The 12,727-nt window shown below is 40.7% G+C and overlaps 1 protein-coding gene across 4 annotated transcripts in view; it reads left to right on the top strand.

Moving 5' to 3' along the window:
* Positions 1-12,727, top strand: part of DIAPH3 (diaphanous related formin 3) — an 847,513-nt gene that overhangs the window by 510,267 nt on the left and 324,519 nt on the right. For all 4 annotated transcript variants that reach the window (XM_068267828.1, XM_068267829.1, XM_068267827.1 and 1 more), the window contains one exon: positions 6,182-6,307. In XM_068267828.1, coding sequence (XP_068123929.1) covers positions 6,182-6,307 — 126 coding nt within the window. The remainder of the gene's footprint in view (positions 1-6,181; positions 6,308-12,727) is intronic.

The following is a 12,727-nucleotide window of genomic DNA, read 5'->3' as shown; positions in this document are numbered from 1 at the left end:
TTACAACTGTTTATAACAAGTTTATAACAAGTTACATTTCTTCTGCTCTCTGCAGACAGTTCAGTCAGAGACTGGCAGCTGCTGAGAGCTTTCTCACACACAGGGTTAACATATGTAGTGTGAGGGAATTCCCCCTGCCCTCTGGTTCACTCTGCTGTCAGATTAGAGCAGACTTGCCATCAGTTAAGAGTGAAAGGAATTTGGTACAGTAAACAAAAGAAATGTCAGGCTTGTGTGGTCGATGACTATAGGTAAGGCTGTATGCCCATATGACTGACCTATAGCCCAGCCCATAACACCTGCACAAACTCCTACCTAACACAGAACTACAATAACCCTGCAGGTAGATGCAGCATACAGACTGACAGATGGCATCCACCAAACAAAGCAGTATGAGTAATACAAGGAACAGTATTCACAGGTAATATAGTCACCTGAGGTCTGAAGGCTTAGGCAGTCCATATGATAGCTAGGTGACTGCAGGCTGGAGAAGATAGGTTTAGGCAGTTCAAACACTTTACAAGTAGCGTGGCCGGTTCAAGCCAATGTCGGTCCCGGCACAGTTCATGGGAGTCCTTTAACAAGCAGGGGTCGATCCAGGCGGCAATCTGGTAAATCCAGGTACAAGCAGAGTCGGCAACAGGTAATCCAATCAAAGGCGTGGTCAGGAACAAGCAGTGGTCGGCAGCAGGAATCAATCTAGAGTAAAGCTTGGTCCAGGATACAGGCAAAGTCGGCAACAAGATCAATCAGAGTGTGAGCGCAGTCTCAGCAACAAGCCACAGCATAAGCTATCACGGGCGATAACTGAGGGTGATCAAGGACTAACCAATCAGAAAACAAAGGAATCCAAAGTAACCAATCCAAAAGTAGCGTGTCAGCAGGATCGTAATCTACAGTGTTCCTTTAAGCAATTATATGTTCATGGATTACAGTTAGTTGAACTATGTATGCTGGTTATGCACGAAACAACTTCCTGTCCTTTTCATGAGATAAAACCAATTATCTCTGATATGTCTGATCACCTCCTGATTGATGACTGAATCGATTCTGGAAAGTTATCATTACAAAGTTGATTCCATTATTGATTGGGAGCAGTTTGGACATGTACACAAGATGTTCCTTCCTGCGAAATTACCCGTTGATCAGCCAGGAAATTGCATTGTGTGTACCCAGCATTAGAAGCAGTGAGGGTAGTTTTAAAACCTATTATTAAAGTTATAGGCTTGGGCTCAATCTAAAGGTGGCCATTCATCTATTGATTTTGTGGCTCGATCAACCATGCAATTCAGTATTTTTTAATCGAATCGGATGAAAGTTGGTGCCGCAACAAGCATGCTTAATCAGGCCTAGATCAGTTGAATGTTTTGATCAAGCACGCTGGGAAATTGTGGGCCGATGTGGTTGAATGGGTATGCGGCGGTAACAGCGTACAGTATACCGGCAAATGCGCCGGAACGGGGGGTGAAGGGGGCTTATCTGCAGTGATAGTGATTGTTTTAATGCCCACATGTAATGTTTAGTCACTGAATGTCTGCTTCTGTTTACCCCTGAATCTTCCAGATTTATAGTTAAGGGTTAAGAAACTGAAACCGCATCATTAGCATTCTGGAACATGTGTTTTGTGTACTTTTGCAATTCATTTATTACCAGTATATTGTTTACATTTACATATATCTGCAGCACTTTTACCGTGAAAGCTCACACATCTTATGCAATGTGCCTACAGCAGTCTGGAGCAGTAGTGATTATTTCCTTATATAATGCCTCCATATTTTGTAGTGCTGTACATAATAGGCAGTAGAGGATTGAATAAACTATGTATATTTTTTATGCTAAGTACAGTTGTAGGGGATACAAGCTTTGAAAATAATTCGATTCAGGAGCTGCTGTGGATCTGTCCTTCCCAAGTTCTGTTGAAGTCCATACAAATACTGGTTCTTGTGAAGTTGGACGTTGCATGTTAGAATTTTCTTCTCCTTAGCATTCATCTATGCTGAATTTATCTTGTTACTTAGTCATCGTCTTAGCAGCTCAGCAGAACAGAAAACACACAGGTTGATGTGAAGAGCATGAGATTCAGCGATCTATGTGATTGCTCCTGTATAGTAGGTTTGCCTCTTTATGCCAAGAATCTTTTCTAAGAACTGAACTTGTGTGTGTCCCTCTTTTTTCCCAGCTTGCATGATGTAGAGTAATTGTTTGCTTTGTGAGTGTGGACTACATGAAGCCATTTTTCTTAGGCTCACACTTCTCCCCCCAACAGCCACACTGCAACATTCTATTTATATAGACTATTGTTATGGATAAACCACGGCGGGAGTGTACAATACCTTAACCATTCTATCAAGAGCCCGAGACTTAATGTGAGAGGATAATTCAGATGCACTCACTGCTAAGCCTGTGGACTTTTTCCTCTGCAGATACCATCATTAACCTGCCAAACTATAAATTGTCTTCTGAGCTTTGAACTGTAACATCCCAGAGAGGAAATACACTCACTAAGAAACATTTGATATGCTTAGACCACAGTTAGCAAGGTCTGCAGTGAAAGGGTTTACTAGGCTTGGATCTAGAGCCACATAAATCATTTCTCTGGAACTCCAAGTACACAGGATGCTCAGAATCTTTATCTAGCCAGAAACAGCATATTATAGGCATGTTTATTTTTTATAGTGTTCTGCTGTGATCAACACATCACAGAACCAACACACTGCCATAAAGAATGAGAAATAACCGACTGCATTGATATCAGAAGGTTAGACAGATAAATGGGCACAGAGATAATCACAGATAAGAACAGCCTTCAGTACCTGTGCTGTGCCTATAATCCATTATTTGTTTCACAGTAATAAAGGCTTCAGACGCCAACCCAATTGTTCTGGAATTGGTTTGCGCCACTTTCCACAAAGCACACAATATTGATTAATTTGCCTACCTTCTTGTAAAGGGAAATATTTTGTTTCTCATAATAAATGAAAAAAAGGAACAGTTTAGGTTACCTTGAACTTATGTGTCAATTTACATCATAACAAATTATGTTAACGTGCAAATTCAAGAGTTAAAACCCAACTCCAGTGATTTTCATTGCATTGTTGGCACTACAGTATTCATTTTGAAATACCTTGATAATCCAAATTGAACCTGTAACCCAGCCATTGACTTCTGCAAAGCTTTTCATTGCCGTAGGCTGCGGTATCTTTAAAGTACAGTCCATGACTGTCTTTCTGACAGAACTGTTGCTGATTAAATTCAAGCAACAGCAGCAATACTTTTGCAGAGTTTTGCGCAGCAGAGATCCTCTAGGCTCAGTCTTCTATACTTCCTGCAGCTACAGGGGCCTCCCTTTGTCCATGTACGGGTTCCAGTGTATCATGTGACACAGCAGGTCACATGCATGCTTTGGGAGCCGTAAACAGATGACGACGGAAAGACGATTGGAGCTGCAGGAAGTATAGAAGACTGTGCCTGGTGGAATGTTAAGTCGCTTCTGCTGCGGAAAACTCTGCAAGAGGGAAAACTAGTGCTATTTTCTGCTGATTTTCCTAAGCAACCGGCAAGCACACATATGCAGCATCAGGCAAATCCCGCCCTGTTCCAGATACTGGGAATCTTTTACTCTACCTGTTTTGATAAGGCAACCCATTTTCTATTTATAATGATGTTAGTCATAATAAGGTATTGAAAAAAGTCACCTTCTCATCTTTTAATGTACGTAAGACAGCTTATTTTGTAAATGTTTAAAGAGAATCTGTATTGTTAAAATCGCACAAAAGTAAACATACCAGTGCGTTAGGGGACATCTCCTAGTACCCTCTGTCACAATTTCGCCGCTCCCCGCCGCATTAAAAGTGGTTAAAAACAGTTTTAAAAAGTTTGTTTATAAACAAACAAAATGGCCACCAAAACAGGAAGTAGGTTGATGTACAGTATGTCCACACATAGAAAATACATTCATACACAAGCAGGCTGTATACACCCTTCCTTTTGAATCTCAAGAGATCATTGTGTGTTTCTTCCCCCCTGCAGCTATCTTCCACTGAAGTGTCAGGCTGTTTCTTCCTGCAGAGTGCAGACAGCTCTGCCTGTATGTAATTCCTCAGTATGTGAAACCCCAGCCAGCTCAGAGGAGGATTTATCCAGCTTGTAAAAGATAAGAGAGAAGCTGCCCTAATCTAAATAATACACAGGCAGTGTGCAGAGAGGGGCCTGGAGGGGGGAGATGCATCATAGAACCACAACACAGAAGAACTTGGCAGCCTTCCAGACACAGGCTGACAAGTCTGACAAGAGAGAGACAAGTTGATTTATTACAGAGACTGTAATAGCAGAAAGTGCTGCAGTAAGCCAGAACACATTAGAATAGCTTTTGGAACTTGTAGGATGATAAAAAACAGGATGCAATTTTTGTTACGGAGTCTCTTTAATGGTGTGCTTTATATCTGTGCTTATCTGCTCTTATTCTCATTCACACTATATGCACTGCTGTACACAATTCAGCAACACATATAAGGGTTGTCTGCATTAAAACAATATACTATTTTTCTAAACTCTGCAGTCTCTTTCAATATAAGCACAAGTACTTTTTAGTAAATGTTGGTATTTTCCTGTTGGATCTCCATATACAGTACAGTGCAGGTGTATATGCACTCTTACAGTGTAGTCCTATATGTACACAAATGTAAATCAGGAATACCTTTGCTAATAATGCATTGAAAGGTTTTTCATGATTGGATTTGTTAATTAAGGAACCTCTGAGACAATGTTGTGGCTTCTGAATTCATGCCTGCTCCTCCTCAGTGCTTTCAGTGGTAGCTTAGTTGGTCATGCAGTTTTTCTCTGAACTTTAGAGTAATCAGCTAGTTTCCCTCAAGACAGCCAAGAAATATGAAATTGTAAGTAATTGTATAAACCAAGATCTAGGGACAGCTAGAACCCAAGTTACCTTCTTGTTTTGTGAATTAAAACTTAAAGGACCACTATAGCGAAAATTTTAACATTTTAAATGTAAACACAACTGAGAAGTACATTTCTCCCAAAACGTGCCATAAATTACTTTCCTCCTATGTTGCTGTCACTTACAGTAGGTAGGAGAAATCTGACAGAACTGAGAGGTTTTGAACTGGTCAGTCTTCTCATGGGGGATTCTCAAGGATTTCTTTATTTCAAAAGCACTTAGTGAATAACGATCTAAATGCCAAAATAGTGTTCAAAGGGATTGCTTTTGCAAAAAAATAAACAAAATACTAAGAATTTCCCAGGAGGAGGTGGACTAGTCCAAAACTTGTCTGTTCTGTCAGATTTCTACTACCTACTGTAAGTGACAGAAACTGGGAAGAAAAGTAATATATAGCTAATTTTACTCTGGAAGAAACGTACTTCTCATTTGTATGTTTTTAGCTGAACTTTAAAAAAAATGTTAAAGTGTGTGTGTGTGTGTGTGTGTGTGTGTGTGTGTGTGTGTGTGTGTGTGTGTGTGTTTGGGCCCACCATGAAATTACATTGTCTACATTCTCCAAATAAATATGCATGCACCATGTACACCTAGCATGGCCAGTAACCCCCCTTACCAATGTAGCGTTTGGTAGTAAAACATTCTTAAACAGTATGGGAAGGTAACCAGTGACTCACTGTGTATCCAGCTCCCCAGGATATGTAAATCTGTTCCCCATTTAGATGTGTGCCTGACCTGTCATGTTTCCTTTCAGATGTTGTAGGTCTGTCAGTCATGTGACTCTGCAAGGGCTTGCTAAAGAAGTCAGCGGCTAGGGGGAATGTTGCCATAACAGGGAAATATTATTCTTTATCTTGTTCCAGTTTCTACCTGCATGACTAGATAGACACCCCCCTCCTTGGGGTCCAGAACTGGAGGGGCTAATACTCTAGTTTAGAATGTATTTTTTATTTAACAAAAAATTAAATTGCCACTTACACTTGGTGTTGTGAACTTTCAGTAGTAAATTAATTGGAAGAACATACAATTCTCTCAAGCGATACATTGTGGCATGCAATACCAGTGTGTGTCTGCTCTTCCACTATAAGTTAGATCATTAATATTCTCATTCTGCCAGATCTGCTCATCACCAGTCCTGAACAGACTAAATAAGAAGTCCTGTACTGCATGTCTTCAGTAACATAAGAGTCAGAACTGATCTTAAAACATGTTTATTGATTCATGTAGTGTCTGCCGAGAATCTGGAGAAGACAATGAAGCACATGGAGCGACAGCTTCAGCAGCTTGAGAAGGATTTGGAGACCTTTCCCCCATCTGACAACGTACATGACAAGTTTGTGACAAAGATGTCCATATCCTTTTGACAACTACATGCCTTATATAAGGCTGGATGAATAAGCTGAAGATTTACTTAACATTTTAAATATATTGCACTAACCTCTGTGTATTTTCCACCTTTCAAGCTTCCAGTTCTATAAACACTTTAGCTTCAAGCAAGGACTCCATGCTGTGAGAAAAAGGTTTTTTTCAAAGCTGAAGCCGCTGGTTTTGATAGAACAGACCTGCATTGTGTAAAGAGTCATTTATGGGTTGTATTGTGTAATGTTATTTTTGTGCATGAGCAGTATTGTGTGGCTGTTTTCCTCCGGTTTGTATTAACGTCATTTGAGTTTTGTGATACTTGTGCTATAAGAGTACCTACTAGAAGGCCTATATTTTTTTTCTTAAGTATCCCCTACATAACATATATGTTAGGAAGGCCAAATATGGGCCAGTATCTGCTGGCTTTGTTAGTTTGCGCATCAATGGTCATCTGATCATGTAGAATGTTTAAAGCAGACCTTAACTTAGAACTTCCTCTCTGCTCTAAAAGATGAGCAACAGCATAATCACCATTAAAGAAAAAATGTTACAGCTGATCCGAATCCTGCAATAAATCTGCAGTGTCTACTTCCTGCTTTCACGGAAGCAGACTTGGGGTTAACATCTTGTATTTACAAATTAGCTCCTCTGCTGAGGCAGCCAGCTGACACAGGTGAAAGGTCAAATTACAGCTGTTTAGTCACAGATGAGAGGGAATTAGACAGGCGAAACTCTCTAAATACATTCTTTGTGCATTTCTCTGTTTTCCTTCTGTACTGTGCAAGAGTTCAGGTTCACTTTAAACAGTTAGTGTGCACTTCTGTCTGGAAAGCTTTTCTACACTGCAACCAAGTATAAAAAGTTACACCGAATTGTGTATTTATGGAAAAGGCTTGCATTTGTTTTTAACTGATACTGGTAGTGGAATTACCTTAAACCACTCTTATGTTTAAGTATGTTTTAACCCTCCTGCGCTTTTGAAAGCAGAGACAGCACTTAGAACTAATACGTTTAAATGATATAGATTTATGTTAAAGACTAAAGTGAATATAAGTGAGGGGAATGATGACCACCTATGCCAGTTATTGCTGTTATTATCTAATCTGTGTTCTGCAAGTCGATGTTAGACCAATATGGATGAGTGGGAGTTTTGTTTGTTAGAAATTCTCGCCAGGGCTGTGGAGTCGGTGCAAAAATCATCTGACTCCTTAGTTTATGAAACCTCCAACTCCAACTGCAGGTAACCAAAATAAATAAATAAAACACACTCCACGCTGACAAAAAAATGGCTTCACACTCGATCGCCCCTCTGATTTTATAAAAAGTTGTAGGAATTACCAGAGGTAGGCACTCCCAGTGCGATCCACACCCTTTTACCCTACTCACACACAGTGGTCTGTCGGTGGGCACAGCGACAGGATAAAAATATCTACAGAGGTAGACCACAATCCTGCTAGGAAATGTGCACACCTCAATCCTGAACATGAATGCAAATATGTCATTCCCAATGCAATCCACACCCTTTTACCCTACTCACAAACGTAAATCTGTCTGTGGGCAGAACAGGCTAATAATATATACAGTGGTAGACCACAATCATACTAGGAGAAATTGCACACCATAATCCTGAAAATGAATACAAGTATATCAGTCCACCAATGGTATATGCTGCTCCAAACTATAAAGGTTTAGTATAATTACATAACAAGCTTCATGGATAATGAAGTATATAAAAATCCACTTGTAACATCAGCAGTTATATTGGAGTTCAAAATGTCAAAGGAAAGCCTTCACCACACCCTAGTGAGATACACTCACCAGATGTTGAGACCTGCTAATAGGTCAAATGGAGCCTTTGGACAGTCAACCGGTCGTCCCTCACCACTCTGGCAAATCCTGGATACTCCAATACACTGTAAATCTTCCCCGACGTCAATACCTCAATAAAAAGGCTCTACATAGCGTAATACTGTCTCTTTAATAACATTTATAAAAACATATTGCACTTACAAGTTCCACAACGGTTATACAGCGTAGAGTTTTTTTTGCCCCAGTCTCTCCCCCGTCAAGATAGTCGGCTGTCACAGGTATCCCTCCGCTCTCGGTGGACTTCCGACTGCCGCGGGCTCAGTCAGCTCTGTCCGCCTGCAACGCTAAGGGTCCTGCCGTCACCTCTTGTCTCTCTGTCTTCCGCGTTAAGCCCCGCCTTAAATGTTTTGTCACTCCGTGACTCATCAGAAGCTGGGGCCGAATGCTTCTGACAGCTATTTATTGTTCCCATCCCCCGGATGCGGTGTATCTCCGTTCTAGCACGTAACGCCCCTCTGCCACCACATTCCTCCTAGTATACTACTCATACCGATATTGCACTAGGTCGCAGCCAGCACACTACACGTATCATCGTTCTCCCACATAACGCCGTCCTGCCACCATAATCCTCCTAGTATGCTGCTCATACCGGATCTATTTATCCACTTAATACAGTACAATGCACTACATTAAAGTTATTTGACAGGCATGCCCAATTTAACCCGTTCCCCCTACAATTTATCCCCCTAAGCCTTGAATTTTATTTAATAAATAGGGACCCACCCCCGTAAAAGATAATTTTGTTTTGACCCTCCCCTCCGCACCCAGCTATCCCTGGTTAGGGGGCAGAATAAACTTATATCCAACTGGGGATAAGGTTATAGTTAGGCATACCCGCTCTATGTCAATATAAGATCAAATTATACGGTAAAAATAAAAAAAAAATTAAAAACGTAACCACTCCATGTAGAATGCCATCTACTATAATACTATAATCATCAGTACCAATCCTATTTGTATACATAATATGCATTAGGAGTTAGACCGTTGGAGACAAAAAAGGCTGCCCCCATCCACTGATTTCTGTCAGTTATAGGATCTGCAGCATGGGCACCATTTAGCCACCCAGTTCTATGCCCCCAAAAAACAAACAAGATCAATATCAATATTTAACCCCTCTAGCCTCAGGGTGCCCATGTTGAAGATCCACCTAGTTTCAGCCTGCAAAACCTTTTTCACCCTATTAGATCCCTAGGTGGATCTTCATGTATTGCCATGCAAACCTTTATTTTGGCCGGAGGTGCTCTTAAAAGGCTTCAGGAGAGTGTCCAGGTTTGTGACATCCTTCTTTTTTGCGCAAAGAGGTGAACTTGCATCAGCCAAGAAATTGGAAGGGGAAGAATGTATGTCCAGAGCCAGACTAATAGACTAGTACAGTAGAATACCTTTATAGTAATCTTCAAGGGACCTGGCCAAGTCGTTGACTAGATCAGAATTTTCCATACATTGAATAGTCATACAGGTGCATGGTTGGGACCTGGGGACTGAGTTTACTATATCCATAGGTTTACTATATCATAGTTTACTATGATGAGATTCTACTGTATTACTAGGCCAGTCTCCACATGAATGTTGTCATCCAGGGTCATGCCTCCGCCAGCACTGTATTGATGGGTTCAGACATATGCAGTTGCCAATCTGTGACACTGGATTTACATTCATTAAAATTGTGTTTATGGACAATGCTGAATTTGTGGTGATTTTTAAGCAGCATCTTCATCATTTTGATGATCTTTCTGGTTTTAATGTTGTGTGCTTTTTTTCCCCCAGACTAATTTGCACTGCATGTGCCTCCTATTGATATTATTTTGACAACAGCAGTAATTTCAAGTTACTACATTATATTTCTAAACTAACTACTTGATTCACTTTCTCTGCTACTGTATGACACATCCCCATAGACACACAGTAACTTAGAAGCTCCAGACTTGCATACGGCTTATGTTAATGCCACATGATCTCACTAATTAGAGAAGCAGGCGTTGAAGAAAACATATTTTTCCAACACATTAATAAGAAAAGAATGTTTTGAAATAAAAGTTAGATAATCCAGCTCAGCATGGAGAAGCCAGGATCTGTCTGTAAGTTTAATCCTGAAAAAGGAGAAATAGAATTCCCTTCCTTAAAAGACTTGCCACTGACAAAGCAGCCAGCAGGAATTCCCAGAGAAAAGATGGCTCTTTGTGTGAGAGACCTCATCAGAAAATGGAATATTATTTAATGGTCAATTTACCTCGCTTTCCTCAAATAAACATTACAAGTTGAAGAACTCTTAATTAAACTTTGCACGCTTGTTCTCTATAGCCCTTCTCTGACAGTGTAGCTGCACAGCTTTCAGATTCAGGTACAGCTCATCATTATTTTATATAAAACAAGATTAATGTGGGTTTTTTGGGGGCAATTAATTGTTAGGTGGTACAAAACGTGAATCCCTCGAAGGAGGTGCACCTAAATACTACGTCACTTTTAAAGTGGGTAATTAACACAATAAATGGACAACCCTATAAATGGTGATAGAATCAAATATGTATGAGGTATGTGACGACCAACAAGGGTTGAGACTAGGTCTATACTGCTGATATATGAACAATATAAACTTCTAGAACATGGGTAGTGTGGGAAGTTTTTTTCCTCACACCGTTGCTCATCTAAGTCTTAAAGGGAACCTAAACTGAGACGGATATGGAGATTTCCTTTTAAACAATACCAGCTGCCTGACTCTCCTGCTGACCAATTTGCTGCAGTAGTATCTGGATCTCACACCTGAAACAAGCATGCAGCTAATCCAGTCTGACTTCGGTCAGAGCACCTAACCTGCATGCTTGTTGAGGGGCTGTGGCTAAAAGTATTAGAGACACAGGATCAGTGGGAGAGTCAGGCAACTGGTATTATTTTAATAGGAAAAATCCATAGCCTTTTCAGTTTAGGTTCCCTTTAAGCACCCAGCATACCCCCAATTGCACATGTATAACACATTACCACATACCTCTAATTCCCTACATGTATCAACCCCTAAAAACAACAAGGATGCATAATACAGAGATAAACATACATGTGACAGTGGCTTACAGCAGTGCTGACAAATTGTATGGCAATTACAAACAACAATATGGTTGCATATCCATTGTGGCCTGCTGTGTCCAAGTGTTCTCTTTCCTGTGCTATTTTTCTGGACATATAGATGGAAACATTTTTAAAGACCTGTCAGTTCTAATGTAAATTTCACGTGTTTGTGAGAATATGCAAACTAGTGTCCTTAGTGGAAATTCAGCCTAAGTGACAAGGCGCTAGCAATCGAAAAAGGTAAGGAAATCTGTATTCTGTATGTTCAGAATCTTCCAGTTCCTATGTCAGAGTTTGGAACAAGCAGAGATTAGACAGTAGTTGAGGGGAATAACCTATAATAACCTTCTTGCCTTAAAAGGCTTGAAGGCTATGTGTGGTAGGAAACTTAAATTTCATCTGTGGTCTAAAACATTAAATGGCGTATAACTAAAAAAAAAAATTGCAGTGCAAAGGTGTGCTCAAAAAATTAGGACAAGATGAATTCATATTCTGCTTTTTGCAGTTAGGCTTACAGAAATCACTCACTACAAGTACCCTAAAGGTCCTTTTTCACGTTTCACAAGAGATGTATCTACCATTTTATTTTATGACCCATCCAATGAGGACCACAGACTGCACTGCTTAAATGTTAGACAACATATTGCCCATTACTAGCAAGCCACTTCTGTATGGAGAAAGTCAAATGCTCTGTTGTTTTTTTCGCTGAGGGCTCGTTTCCACTATAGCGGATCTGCATGCGGGCACCGCATGCGGATTCGCATAGGCAATACAAGTGGATGCGATTGTTTCCACTTGTGCGTCGTGTGGGTGCGTTTTGGTGTGCGGGGGAAATCTGCACAGCAGAGCCGTCAGATTTTGCGTGCGGCTGGAATGTGGGCGAATCGCCCGCAATGCTTTTAATAGGGAAATAGCATGCGGCTTTGTCATGTGGTTTTCCCCGCGATTTCGCATGTAATGTTATGGAAATTTACATAGGTAGTGACGTGGTTAAATTTGCCTGCTTCTTAGCCATGCGAAATCGCGGTGGAACAGCATGCGGAAATGCATCCGCATGCGATTTCGTCCGCGGTGGAATCCAGGCGATTCCGCACCGCAACAGTGGAAACGAGCCCTCAGAAAAACAGAGGGAAACGTGTTTAAGGCCATAATCGTAAGGTGGATTCAGCAAATAACCCTGGTCAACAGAGTACAGGGAAAACCTATGCCAGATTCAATCAGTGCACACTTTACACTCTGCACTGACCTCCAGTGACAAGAACCTCAGTTTTGGCAGCGGTTAGTTTTAGCCAGTTGTTTTTCATCTACCACTGAAGCTTAGCCAAACGTGTTTAGTTTTGCAATAGGGTCTGTCATGTTGTATTTGAATGGAAAATATAGCTGGGTGTCAGCAGCGTAGCTTTTTATTTTTCAATTCGTTAAGGAAACAACAAAGGAGATAGTGTAAAGTGCTGGTCCATACCATATTTAGTGGGACAG

Source organism: Hyperolius riggenbachi, chromosome 2 (genome assembly GCF_040937935.1).
Source record: "Hyperolius riggenbachi isolate aHypRig1 chromosome 2, aHypRig1.pri, whole genome shotgun sequence".
Classification (NCBI taxonomy): domain Eukaryota; kingdom Metazoa; phylum Chordata; class Amphibia; order Anura; family Hyperoliidae; genus Hyperolius; species Hyperolius riggenbachi.
This window is presented reverse-complemented; position numbering and strand designations above follow the sequence as displayed.